Source organism: Macrobrachium nipponense, chromosome 26 (genome assembly GCF_015104395.2).
Source record: "Macrobrachium nipponense isolate FS-2020 chromosome 26, ASM1510439v2, whole genome shotgun sequence".
Lineage (NCBI taxonomy): Eukaryota > Metazoa > Arthropoda > Malacostraca > Decapoda > Palaemonidae > Macrobrachium > Macrobrachium nipponense.
Genome location: NC_087215.1, coordinates 17,238,110 through 17,253,236, shown reverse-complemented (window position 1 = coordinate 17,253,236; position 15,127 = coordinate 17,238,110). Strand labels below are relative to the sequence as shown.

General features: G+C 33.8%; 1 protein-coding gene across 1 annotated transcript in view; it reads right to left on the bottom strand.

The window, feature by feature from the left end:
* Positions 1 to 5,155: 5,155 nt before the first annotated feature.
* Positions 5,156 to 15,127, bottom strand: part of LOC135199994 (protein kibra-like) — a 33,113-nt gene continuing 23,141 nt past the window's right edge. Inside the window, exons 10-15 of the mRNA XM_064228189.1 lie at positions 14,916 to 15,080; positions 14,059 to 14,271; positions 13,339 to 13,572; positions 9,443 to 9,584; positions 5,997 to 6,187; positions 5,156 to 5,293 (exon numbers count right to left, since the gene is read on the bottom strand). Coding sequence (XP_064084259.1) covers positions 5,156 to 5,293; positions 5,997 to 6,187; positions 9,443 to 9,584; positions 13,339 to 13,572; positions 14,059 to 14,271; positions 14,916 to 15,080 — 1,083 coding nt within the window. The remainder of the gene's footprint in view (positions 5,294 to 5,996; positions 6,188 to 9,442; positions 9,585 to 13,338; positions 13,573 to 14,058; positions 14,272 to 14,915; positions 15,081 to 15,127) is intronic.

Below are 15,127 nucleotides of genomic sequence, written 5' to 3'. Positions count from 1 at the left end.
TGCCGGGCGGACCCCCATATACTCTAGGAACCAGTTCATTGAAACTGGAACTCTCAAAAGGGTTAATAAAGAGTGAAACATGTTTAGAAAATGTTAAACTCTTTCCAAAATAAAATCCAGATAGAAGAAAATCAGAATAGCCCAAAAACAAAGATGATAAGAAAGAAACCAATATATAGCTATAATAATATATCAAATCATTTATCATAAAACTCATTCAGCTTGATAATGAAACAACAATGAAAACCTTTCAAAAGCAAATGAAAAATATTTTACAGGAGGAAGCAGAATGGGGATAATTTCATCCTGCATCATTATGAAGAGTCATAAAAAAGATAATTAAAAATTGCTCTAAGTAGTCACTGTAGTGCCGTATTCAAAAACAGATATGAACGGCAGCAAAAATAGAATGCAATACAGTTTACCCAGAAGTCACAGATGCAGGGAAAAAAAGATATTAGTAAGGGAGGCAGAACCAATATTTAATAATTTGCTTTAATTTTTATTAATTTGTTGAGTCATCTGATTCTCTAATAACTGGAGATGGAGGAAAAGAAAGTAAATTAGCTGTGAACACAAGGCAAATGCAATACATATGTAGTGTATGTATATACCAATGATGTAATTTTTAGATAATTTTTCTGAATAGGGTGCATCTAGGCTTCCATAGATTGAATAAGCACTTGCCATTTATTAATATGTACCAGGCAACATATTTCTGTTGTGTTTTTAACGTGGCCTTGTGGCCCTTAAATTCATATATCGATGACAAGTTCGCCGATATTCTAATCCACACCCTAAACAGTAGTAGTTAGTAGTAAGATGAGTCTCTGGGACGGCCCTTTCAATCATTCAGTTACATGTGGAGTACAGGCTTCATGCTTTACCGTAGGAGTTTGGGGCAGCCAAAAACTCCAGCCAGGTCCAAGGGGGCGAACCCCCCGTAATCGAAGGAGAAAATATGAGTTAAGAAACATTCTCTTGGGTCTCAATTTCCACTTAAAGTTTTTGGGAAATAATTTAGATTTACTAACAAAATAAAAGATACCGACCTGCTCAATTTAAAAATCTCTATTCTTTTAGAGCATACACTTAATTTTTTCAAGAAAACTTTTTGAAAAGGCAAATATACATCATCTATATTTCTTGAAGTCCAAATCATTTTTGAAATTAGTGTTTTCATGAACTAGCCAGGGTTAGGCTAGGATTTTGGGTTAACCTGGAGGTAGCATAACCAATGTTAGCAAGTCAATATTCTTAAGATCACACAATAGATATTTTCTGCAACGGCCCTTCTCCACTTCTCCGGCCTTACTCGGGCAAATGAACAATAGGAATCATCATATACTACTACACATTCATTTTTATCGTGTTTTATTATTATTGTTTTTTTTTTTTTTTTTTTTTTTTTTGCTTATACCAGAAGAATTGCGTAGTAATAGTTCCTCTTAATATACTCTGCTGACAAGAGTACATTAGCAAATCCTGCTAAATCTACTACTGCACTATGAATCTATTACTAATCCAGCAAATCCTACTAAATCTGCTGCTGCTCCAACTCCTATCTGAATCTACTACTGCTCCAACAAACTTCTTATTGAATCTACAAATACTCCAATAAATCTATTGAATCTTCTGCTGCTCCAAACAAATCCTACTGGATCAACTACTTCTCCAGCAATTACTATTATCGCAGCTGCTCCAACAAATGTTACTGAATCTACTGCTGCTCAAACAATCCTATTAAATCACAGCTGCTCCAACAAATTCTAACGTTTATAAAAAAAAAATAAAAATAAATAAAAAAAAAATGTAAAATACAGATACCAGTCCTGACTTTCATGGTAAAGCAGCAGCAAGAACCTTACTTACCGGCTGAATCATCATTCTTAGTTTAAAAGAAAACAAAGTAGACTACACCCAGTAAGCACCCATTTGCCAGTTTCATTGGAACTATATGAAAAAATTGTAATGACACCAACTGGCGGTAGTGTTTTTTTTCCACAACCCAACTCTGTGGGAGTTACATGAATGGTGGTTCCTCAGCACACAAAAGACTTTACCTCTTTTCACAGTATCAGGGGAGAGCGAGATTAGTATAACCATGCAGAAAAGGGTAAAGGTATAGAAACCACATGTAAGGATACAGAGGGAGTCATTGAATTATTGCTTTTTTTTTTTTTGTAAATGATTTTTATTTCATTGATAAAGTGTATGAGGCAAACACTTAGAAGTCGAGGTGATAAGGACATGTAATATTTTCTTGCTATATTTTTCTCCCATTAAAAAAAGTTAATCCTCTTATTGAAAAAATCAGGAAAATGAAACGAGCACTTAATTTCTTTCTTTGTTAAGCATAAATAATTTGTACCTTGCAAAGGCACGTGGATATAGCGTTTCTATGTACATATTTACAATAAAATTTTTGGTTTAACAAAACAGGATGAAAATGTGAATGTTAACAAGTTAGTATTCAATTATGACACTTCTACTATTTAACAATCACCTGTTAGCTGATGACAACTATCATAAAATAACAATATACAATTCTATATAAATATTTTTCATAAGTCTGGCCCTATTAATATACAAATATATTAAAAAGTAATTTGGTTTTGAGTTCATAAAACTGACTTTTGAAAACAAGAGGAGGAGGATGATACAAGGGTTCAATCTAAAAAGCAGATACATAAATATCTTGAAAAAGTTTTTTATTTTTTATATATACTGTATAGAAACTTTGTTTATAATCTATTCGGCAAGTGTTTTATTTTAATAAGAAGGCAACTTCAGGAGAGATAAAGCAGGTACAGAGGTAACTCTTGGTATTTCTAGCATCTGAGAATTTTTTTGAACACCAGCTTCTTCTTACGGGTGTAATGCTTTCTACAGCTTATGTCTCTTAGAAAAATTTCTTTAATTTTCAATACTGAGTACAATGAATTGTTGAGACTCCCTTCTCTGGAAAAACGAAAGGGATTTATCACCAGTGGAAGGCACAGAATCCTCACCATTACCCCATTTTGTGACATTCCATCACTACCCAAGACAAGTGGGCTTCACAGAAACAATAAAAAAGGAACAAACTGTTACCTAAGAGAGAAAAGTTTTTGCCTTGTGAGCAAAATAATGCCAATATATCATCTTGGCTATAAATTAACCATATAATGTAATCTGGAAGACAGAAAATAAGTTATGTTCATTCTTCTTACCTACAGTTCCTCATAAAAGACTAGTACAACCTTTTATCTGCTAATATGGCAAATATAAGTTTTATAGATGTTAACCAATCTACATAGTTCATCAGCTTTTTGAAACTAAACTTTCTCTACACTAATCTTCCATTACACTCAAATTCATAAATAGATTACATTTTTTATAGTAAATTACATTGTAATTATTGTGAAGAGCCTTGAGAGAATAGAATACTCCTCTCATGGAATCTCGCTGCCTTAATGAGTGAATGAGGCGCGAGGAATCCTCCATCCAGGACCACAAGTATATGGAAGCCTCTTTGTTAGATTACAGAGAACCCCAATGAAATGCAGCTGCATCATAGCTTTTTTTTTTTTTTTTTCTTTTTTAATGTACCGTGAGTGGTTTTCCACGCTGTGGAGGCAGTGTGTCTTACTGTTAACCTTTGAGATTCTGATGACATCAAATGACATTCTATTCCCAACCCTCGAGATTCTGATGATGCCAAATGAAGTCATCGGCCAAAAATTTTCAGTGAAAAGACATGTCATTTTGACTTGTTCCTTTTGTTGTTTTCCAATTTTGATAATTTTATAATAGAGTTGAGGTATTTAGCTTCAAATTGATACCAAACCAGCTTCATATCATGAAAATTAAATTCCAAGTAAGCAACAGAAAATAAACACCGAGATGTCCTCAAACTGGGCAATGTTTAATTTGCCACAGATGAATTTTGGGACCTCCCAAATCTCAGGTTAAACAATTTTAATATTGGACAATGTAATCAGATGAGTCACTTAAAATTATGAAGTCACAAAGATTTAGCCAAAAGTTTGGTGATGGGGGAAAGGGAGAAATATGAACAAGAATGCAGTACAAACATTGCAACAGGAGTTAACAGCTGCTCTCTGGGGTCTCAAAAAATAAATAATATAAAAGATTCAAGTGGCACTGGATGGAAGAAGTCATGAATTAATATACAAATACATACATACAGAAACATACACAAACACACAACATATATATTTATATAATATATATATATATGTACACATATTAAAGCAACCATTCATGCTCTAATATAATTTTAATATGTACAAATGCATCTATCCGTATGCATATCTATACATACATTGATGAAATATACATACACATATACTGTACATATGGATGTGTGTATACTAAAGTGTTAATGTATGAACATGTAAATATCTATATTGTATAAGCAGGTATAAAACTTTATTTATGAAAGACTATACATGTGTTTTGTGTAATTACTGTTATCTACATTTATATATGTGTGTGTATCCATATACAAATATGACCACAAATGAAACCCTAAATCTAACGATAAATCAGACTTCCACTCCCTGATCTTCCGTGCTGAACAGAACATCAGGCCGGAAGACCTTAGGAATGGCTCCAGTGTTCAGCTGCCTGGCTGCCAATTGCCTCACCAGGGGGGCGGAGGAAGAGCCAGACATATTTGAAGGTAGAGCAGTATTTGAGGTGGGAACAGGTGACGATGGGGATGATGCAGGAGGCGATGACTGAACCGGAGTATGTTCACCAGACATGGGTTCAGAGTTTGCAAGTTGTAATCTTGACTTGACGTCTGAAGTGGCGGATGAGTATGAGGGTAACGTGACATTTGCGGTGGGATTAATGGGGCTGAGCGGTTCAGAGGGCGACGTCACTTCACTGTCCAGTTCTACTGACAATGGAGGTATAGTAGGACTCGGATTTCAAGGAAGAAAAGGGAAAGATAGGAAAGCCATGTTTTTTCCCTGTAAAAGTCATGCATGATGAGAATAACGGCCAATTTATGAAATTACTTGCATTCAATGTGCAAATTTTGACAAACTTGGGTAAGAAAAAACAAAAACGAAAATAAAAAGTCAAGAAGCTAAACACCACCATCATAACAAAATACTGAAGCAAAATACGTATAATATAGTACTCACTTGAAAGAGACAACATCTGGCTGTCCTCTGGGTGTCTTTGAATTACGAAGCTTATGAATTTCACGCGAAGTTTTCCTAAGCATTTTTTCCATCCTTCGATCTTCTGGAGACTTCACGCCACCACCTTTCGTAGCCTATAAAAAAATACAAACCGTTATATGCAAATACCAACAACCATATGTCTATCAAATCTTCTATATTATATTTTCATAAACAAGACTGTATGTTCACCTAATAAAATTCTTTGTCATTTCTCTATCTCCCAAATAAGAAAATATAAGAGAAAAATTCAACCTATATAATTTGTAAAGACCTCAAACTAAACATACCACTGCTCTGTAACCTTCTCCACAATATAATTTAGTACGAAAAACAGACGGACTTATCAGGAACACAGTTCTTTCCTTTCACTTTATAAAACCACTGGTCATACAAATAGTTTTATGAATATATTCATGAGGGTTACAGGTTGCTACAAGTGTAAAATATATGAGTATGCTGCATGGGCTACTTGCATGTGCAAGATACATATTGTCCAAGAAAACTGACATAAGAACCTCCATGGGAAGTTACCCTGATCTTCAAGCAAATCTGAATGAGCAACGTCAATGGTAACTCAACTCCTAAAGAAATATGATAAACTTTTGCAATTATAAAATTACAAATAATTATGTTTTCACTACAATTTCACCATAACAGTCAACTGATGAAATCTGGCCAATAAATTGTTTGTTCTACTGATAGTCACGATATATACAAATTTTATTAGGAATAAAAAGTAAAATATACTTAATGGGCTATATGCACTTCTTGGTGAACTGTACCAGATCAACTTACTTGGCTTAAAACACTTGTCATAGTGTTCTGATCAGACAACCAGGAAGGTGGATCTGGAGAGCCCTTTACCCCTTCCAGCTGGCTCTTCATATTTCGCAATCCATCTAATTCTTCATGAAGCTGATGCAACCGTCGACGCTGTGCTGCCAGATCTAACTCAAGATCAAGAGATGTTCGGCCACCTTTCATCCCTGCATTTGAGAAGAGGAAAAAATAAACCATAGTACATAATAGGTTACATGGAACAGTCATTGGTTCACTAAAACTCAAATCAAAGTGAACAAATTACTAAAACATCTCTGTATATCAATGTAACAAGGTACTGATGGAAAATCAACAAGAAATCCTTGAAAAAGACATCAATAGTTGAAACTAAAAGACTCAAAATTATTTGCAAAATACTCAAGAGTACTTTCGAAATTTTCTTATTTTATAATCTTAAGAGATCATATTTTTTCTGGTTTTTAAATTCTCACATAACAAATTCCCCTTTCCATACAAGACAAATTACCTTCTTATTTTCTGAGGTGACACTACTCTAAATTACACAAGCTGGCTATCTCAAATAACTGAGAACTGAGATCTCAACAGTCGTTTTAAACAAAATTAATATCGTCTACACTACAAAAAAACTACATCCATGTTCTTTTGTCCCTTACAATTCTCCCTAAAGTATAGAGAGCCAAAAGTGTATGTAATCAATTTACAGTGGGGCATCGCTTAATCACGGATCAGTAATCACGGAATCAGTCATTCACAGGTTTTTTCTTGGACCGCTTCTCATGCTCTATTGCTGGTATGAATCGCAGCATCGCGGGACAAACGTGTTGCGTATGCGATGTTTATCGGTAGGCTAAGCCTCTACCACAGTCCGATAATCACCAACATACATGAAACATCTCACATTATGATATTAACTGACAATAAAGGTAATAAAACTATTCTCACCTTATATATTATTGGCATATCTTCATAATAAATAGCCTATTCAAGGTATATGTATGACGTTCATTGGTAGGCTAAACCTAGTTGCAGTGCGATAACCACCAACATACATGAACAGATTCACACTATGATATTAACTGACAATAAAGGTAATAAAACCATTCTCACGTTACATATTATAGGCACATCTCTGAATTAAGTTCCATTCGGCAACTAAAAACAGTGATGAAATTGGTAAAACGACATCAGTTGATTATTTTCAGAGTGTAAACAAAACCAGAAGGCAAATGGTAGACTGCTATGTTCATATCATGATGAAATTGGTAAAACTACATCAGTTGATTATTTTAAGAGTGTAAAAAAAAACAGAAGGCAAATGGTAGATTGCTATGTTTCATATCATAATACTATAATATGGTAATAATACATGCAATATGATTAGAAACAGTAAAACAACAGTTTTATTAAAATGATCATTATTCTCAATACACAACTATTATTCAACTTCTGCTAATGGATATCTGTCAATGTTACACCCAAATCAGGCAAAAGTCTCTCTCTCTCACTCTCTCTCTCTAAAACAGCTGGTTGCTGACGTCATCTCTCATAACTATCAAGCGTTTATCGAGTTGTGTTTAAGTTGTCAATGCTGATATTCAATGGTGGCTTCCAAAGGTTACAATATACATTTTTACTCATTCTTCATGTAATGGAGATCTGAAGAAAGAATATCTCTCTCTCTTCTCTCTCTCTCTCTCTCTCTCTCTCTCTCTCTCTCTCTCTCTCTCTCTCTCTCTCTCTCTCTCTCTCTCTCTCTGCGACCAAGCGTAAACGAAATACGTAAAACCATTTTTTACCTTGTATATATTATCGTCATATCTTCATAATAAAAAGGCTATTCGTGGAATAATTTCATATAAGTGTAATCAACTTTTATCTATGCAAAGCCAGCAGCTGACAAAATGTACGTACGTATATGAAAATCAAATTAGGTAGAGTTCACAGCAAGATTATCTTTCAAAATTGTAATAGTACTAGTCATGGTAGTAATAAAGTTTGGGAATATACGTAACATTCATTTTCAATACACAATATCATTGTTATTCTGGTAGTAAATAATAGTTTAGAATGATCATATGTACTCTGCATTGTCAGGGGTTTGTGGCACAATGAAACAAACAAAATAAAGTTTTCCTTTCAGGCTACGTGTTTAGAAAAACATGAATAGACTCGGTTTTGCGACTTCGTTTATTTTGATATTGTTAAAGATACAATAACTATCATTTGTACTACTAACACGGATCTGTTGAGTCCAGTGTTACCAATTTTGCATTTTTAATGCTAGCTTTCATTTTCTTGAGGTAATTAGCAAGAAAATTTTCAATCCAGCATCTGGCAGGAAAAACTTGCATTTGTTTTTCAAATACATCTAGCATAAGTATTTTGACATCAAAACTTTGTAATGTTACGTTTAATATTTCTTTTATTCTACTATGTTTGATATAACATGTAAGAAAAAGAACAAATTTTTGCAAAACCATTTTCAGGAATTGAACAGAATAGGTTTCGCAATTATTAGGAATCATGTAATGTAATGTACAAGTACACTGTGTATGTTAGAAACATGTTTGATTCGAAAAGAGAGCAATCGGTCGAAATTGGCTGGGTGGCATTGTTGTGTATGATGTGAATTTTTAAGCAATTTATGGAGCAAAATCTAGCAAGAAATTGCCATTCCCATTTGGCAACACTGGCCTAACCACGTTTTGTTTATGTTGTTATTGAATTCGTGTTCGCCGTGTTCTTTAAATTGTACCCATATAAAAAAGTTAATTATGCGGCATCCAAAAGCCCCAATTCTTTTACTCTTATTGGAAAGAAGCCTAAACGTCAGATGAAGGTTATTACGTGTAATATATTAACATGCGTTGTGAAGAAAAGAGGCCTACATGAGCATGCATATGTAGGCTTCTAGCTGTAATTCATAGGCTAGTAGGCTACATATGTACAGTAGCACATATACTACATATATTTTTAAGGCTAATGTTGTAAAATAACTTTGAAACTATCTTGAGTTTAGTTTAAGGTGATAGTTGAAGACATATTTGGTGTTTGAACTAAAGTAGGCAGTTACAAACATTGGAATAATGGTCTTGGGTGGGTTAACTATTAAAGTAGCCAGTTTTTAGCAATTTTTGAAGGGGGTACCAGGATAACACGGGTATTTACTTATCATGGGGGGTTCAGGGCCCTATCCCTGCGATTATCGAGGCCCTACTGTAGTTGAACGAGATGTGTACATGGATAACTAAGGGTGGTATCACCTTTGCGAATAAACAGGCAATGTGCGTGAGACTTTAATAAAATATTTGGAGCTAAGGTGTTGAAAGCTTCATACTTAAAATCCCTAAAAGGAAAAAATATTGCCAATAGCACACAATGGTTGATAACCCATAATATTTGCATAGTAAAAAGGCCTAAACACCAGAATTTTATATTACCTGATCCAGATGACCTTGAAGACAATCTTAATGATCCTCCTAAGCGACCTTTCCATCTTAAAGATCGGCGTTCGGCAGTACCCCGCTGGAAAGGTGCTCGTCTATACATAGGCACACAGCTGTCACTATCACTGCGATTAAGCTGAAAAAATCAAATTTGAAAAATAAAACCTTGCCCACCAGATCCAACAACTATTAGAACATCAAACTTACAGTTAATTTTTCTGTAAAGTTTCTACATGAAATTACCACAGAAATTCACTGTCACCAGTGAAGGAATAATTATGAAGAAGTTTTAGATAAAATCACATTAACAAGAGCTGTGGTATAAGCTGCACAAGGAGTCAAAACAGCATTAATATCTATGCTGTTACAAACAAAAATGTTCAAAAGCTGAAAACTAAATATTCAGGTCTTTCTCTCGTTATTACTCTACCTATGCATTAGACCAACCTTTCAAGCAATACAAAGCATTTATGTCAAGTTTCTGTTCATACTCTCTTTCCTAAAGAATATCTTAGCAATTTATATTCCCTAAAGAATATCTTAGCAATTTATATTATTATAAAACTGCATAATCAACGTCAAAGCAAAGCAATGCAAAAATCATTTGCACAAAAAAACAGAGAGAGAGAGAGCTACAATTGAACATAAAAACCCTATTAGTTTAAGAAAAAAAAATTACCCAAAAGTCAAAAGACTCCTATAATTATTCTATTTAACAAATAAAAACATTACAGAGTTGGACAGACTCCCTCTTCATATATCTAAAAGGTGAATATCCTGAATGGAAAGAGTGCAATTAATAAAGACACGATCAATAGACAATAACAATTCCAAAAATATGAAAAATTATCCCTGATATGCAAATTATATAGAGTGAATAGTACAAAATTTGTAAGTAAATCTTGTGCATTTGATGTCCACCACTGACTCTACTTTTAATTTTACATATCTGACTGTACTTTTCTGCATATAACTTACATGCTTCATGAGATAAATGAAAAGTGATTATTATGTACAAATTCAATTTAAATTCTAAAATGATGTCTGGCCTTATGCCCATGACTACTACTTATTTCTGTTATCTCTTGCTCAAAACATTTAACAAACATCTAACAGTTTTTTTATTTCTTTATTTTCAAAATAGTGGAGAGAAACTAATATCACAAAATCTATCATATAGTACTACTTTTTGAAATTAAATTTTTAAAGGCAAAATTTTCTACTTGTGCACTTCGACTCTTTCAAGAAATGACTGCCAGATAAGTTAACCCTCTTACGCCGACTGGACGTATTTTACGTTGAAATTTTTTGTCTCCCGTGTGCCGACTGGACGTATTTTACGTCGACTTACAAAAGTTTTTTTTTAAAATTCGCGGAAAAATACTTATAGGCCTACCAGCCTAAAACTTTTGAATCACGCACCTTGGGGGATGCTGGGAGTTTACGGATCAAGGTGTTGTTTTGTTTACAATCGTTACGCAGGCGCGCAAGCGCGAATTTCTTGCCGCACTAAAAAGTATCTGTGACATATCTCGGAAATTATGTCGTCACTTTGACATAATTTTTGTACCATTGTAAATTAGCCGTTACATGAAGTATTATATATGAAAATGTGCACATTTATATGTAGAATACAACAATAAAATACTCATGATTGTAGCATTTATCAGTTTTGAGATATTTTCATATAAATAAACGATAATTGCCAAAATTTCAACCTTCGGTCGGGTAACTTTGACTCTACCGAAATGGTCGAAAAACGCAATTGTAAGCTAAAACTCTTATATTTTAGTAATATTCAATCATTTACCTTAATTTTGCAACTAATTGGAAGTCTCTAGCACAATATTTCAATTTATAGTGAATTTATGAAAAAACTTTGTCCTTACGTCCGCGCGGTAACTTCCGAAAAAAATCATACATGCGATTGTGGTAATGTTTGCACCATTTTAAAATTAGCCGTTATATAAAGTTTTATATATATGGAAATGTGCGCAATTTCATGCACAATACAACTAAAACAACCCATGGTTGTAGCTTTTATCAGTTTTGAGATATTTTCATATAAATAACGATAATTGCCAAAATTTCAACCTTCGGTCAACTTTGACTCTACCGAAATGGTCGAAAAACGCAATTGTAAGCTAAAACGCTTATATTCTAGTAATACTCAAGCATTTACCTTCATTTTGCAACAAATTGGAAGTCTCTAGCACAATATTTCGATTTATGGTGAATTTATGAAAAAATAACATTTTCTTTACGTCCGCGCGGTAACTCTTCCGAAAAAATCATATGTGCGATTGTGGTAATGTTTGCACTATTTTAAATTAGCAGTTACATAAAGTTTTATATATGAAAATGTGCGCAATTTCATTTAGAATACAACAAAAAATAATTGAAGGTTGTAGCTTTTCTCATTTTTGAAATATTTGCATATAAATCACGATAAATAGAAAAAAAACCTCGTTCGGTCAACTTTGACTCTACCGAAATGGTCGAAAAACGCAATTGTAAGCTAAAACTCTTACAGTCTAGTAATATTCAGTCATTTATCTTCATCTTGAAACAAATTTGAAGTCTCTAGCAAAATATTTAGATTTATGGTGAATTTAAAAAAAAATCTTTCCTTCCCTCCGCGCGCAGATTCTCCGCACAAATCTCCAAAATGTGTACGTCCCATTCTCGGAATATTTGCTCCGTTTCATATTAGGCATTTCATAGAGTTTTATATATGAAAATGTGCGCAATTTCATGTAGAATAAAACAAAAAATATTTGAAGGTTGTAGCTTTTCTTATTTCCGAAAAAATTGCATATATATATATATATAAAAATTAGATTAAAAATTAGACATTTCGGTCAACTTTCTTTAAACTCGTCAGATATGGTCAAAAACTGCAATTGTAAGCTAATACTCTTACAGTATAGTAATATTCAATCATTTGTCTTCATTTTGAAAGAAATTGGAAGTCTCTAGGACAATATTTAGATTTATGGTGAATTTTTGAAAAAAATATTTGTTTACGTCCACGCGTTACGAATTCATGCATCATTTTGTGATAATATTTTCTCTGTGTTGCTTTTACGTTTTACAATGTGTTATATACAAAATGATGGAATTGGAATAGTGTACATTACAAGGCAAAAAAAGTAACTTGTTATCTTTAACCGTTTTGCGCACAGCGCGATTTGAATACAATTATATATGAAATTTTGTTTTTGCGCTATCATATATCGCATTATTTATATATGATAATGATAACTTTTTTCATTTCTGATGGTTGCATACTAAACTTCAGCCAATGACAAAAAAAGGAGCCAAAAATGAACTCTTAATCTTGAAAACTAAGCATGCTGTGATTTTTTGAAAAAAATATTTTTTCCGCTTCCGCGCTCACTCTGAAACACCTCCGGCACACGGGAGACAATTTTTTTTTTACCGCTTCGGCGTAAGAGGGTTAACTTATAATTTAGTGCATCTACAATGGGTCAGTAACAGCAAGAAGTTTATGACTAATGAGACAATCTGAATGTCAACTTTCTCTTCCATCTGTTCACCCACAGATTTTTTTTACTGATCTAAAACTAAACCCTCTACTGTAGATAAAATGGAACAGTTCAAAAAGCTGTCATTTCCTAACTCCAAAGCTAGCACAAAATATAAAATGCACTATTCCTGGAAGATGAATATTACTGGAATTCCTTGTAAATAGATTGAACAACCCATCAAAAGAGGGAGATTATGTTATTAAACACCGCATTCTCCTGGAACATATAAGAAAAGAAACCCCAATCTTTACCTGATGCTCTAAAGCTGAACTGTGGTCACAAAATTAGTGAGAAAATAATCTCTGGATAAAATCATACAAAACTCGATCACAATCTTACCCGACATACGTAGTTGCTCTTGCCAACGGCTGCCGAAGGGGTAAAGGTTTGAGACCTCTTAATGACAGGTATCCCTGGCTTGGGTTGAGTGGCATCCATCTTGGACGCAGCCAGGGATGTCCGAGAGCCTGCTAAGCTGGCCGACAGAGGCATGAACATGCATTCTGTGTTGGTCTCCTTATCAGCCATCTCCACCAGCTGATCAGTGGAGTCGCCTTCAACAGCTGTATCCTCCTGTGCAGGCGTGCAACATTGCCAATGAGCAAAACAATCATGCTAGGTGCAGCCAAAAAAGTGCTTTACAAACAAAGCTTCATTAAATCTTAACATCAAGAAATCTTTCAAACATTTCAACATCATTAAAGCACGGTAGGAATTTCTTACAATAACATTAAATCTTACATCAAATATGTGAAAAATGGTAATAAAAATATGATAAAAACACTGAAGATTTGAAATATTAAAACAGCATTAGGCACTCCAGCTGAAGGAAATACGGCAAAAATTAAGAACATGCAAGGGGAATTAAGTTTTAAAACTCAAAAAAGCATTATCCGTAAAAACTAAAGCCATCTTTTTAAAAAAGAAACCGCATTCCAAAAACCAAAACATCAAGGAAGAAAATCAGTAAGCTCAACATCAAAACACATAATATTACTGTATATTAGGCCATTTAACATCTCTTTAGTGGGGATGGTAAATACATGAACAAATACTTACAGCATTTTCCAAAGCCTCTTCCATGACAACTTCTTGGCATTCTTCAGGTTCTTCATCTTCCTCTTCCTCTTCGTCATCATCGTCTGAATCTATCACATGTTCAAAGTCCTCTGAAGTAAGATGAAGGTTTAATCGCAAGGCCTCAGGTCCCAAATTACGGGTTAAGGTAGAGGTCTGGGAAGATATGATGGTACTCTCATCACTGCTTTCCTCCTGTGAAGAGAAAAATGTTTAAAATTTTCTTGAAGAAAATGCAAAGATGAGTCACCAAGTCTCTTTCTTCAAATTGGTTCACTTACAATAATAACATCTGTATAAAAGTGTCTTTCAAGAAATGATGTATGTAATAAAATATTCATTCAACAAGCTCTGTCAGTACTCAGCCTGAACACCAACACTTTTTCTTATATCTACTTCATTTACTAGTACGTACACTACAGTAACAAGAAATAAGGAGATGAGCATTTTGCACAAAACATGTATCAAAGAAAAATCTTACTTCCATCAAACAATGCGCAAAGATAATTAGGCTATTATATAAATGGCTGAAAAAGTAAATTTTGTGTCAATCTATCTTATAGATTCTCAAATAACCATGAGTTCAATATAACTGAGAAATATCCTGTGTAATGAGTGTTTATTATAATTTTCCTCAAAAAATTAAATGGTAAGTTACATTAACTGTAAGTAAAATTACCTCTTAACTATGCAAGCAAGAACAAATTTTACACACAATCCTAAACTAGCCTGGTTCAGAATACATCTGTTACATGGATCCTGCTCTGAACTTGGAGAGTAAAATGCAAGCAATGCACTTAAAAGCTACAAAATGGCCAGACAAAGAAATCAAAACTTACCTTAACATTCGAAGTTGAAACGGAAGATCTTAACGTTGATGACTTGGAAGACAGATCATCCCTTGTAAGATGATCAGGTCTAAGCATGGCAAAGTTTAATATGTTGTACCAACGCGTTTGTGGCGTGTCTAGCGAGAAATCTGCTAAACTTATTTGAGCATAACCCTGAAATATTAAATTACATTTGTCAAGGCCATCAAGGAGAAGTTAGT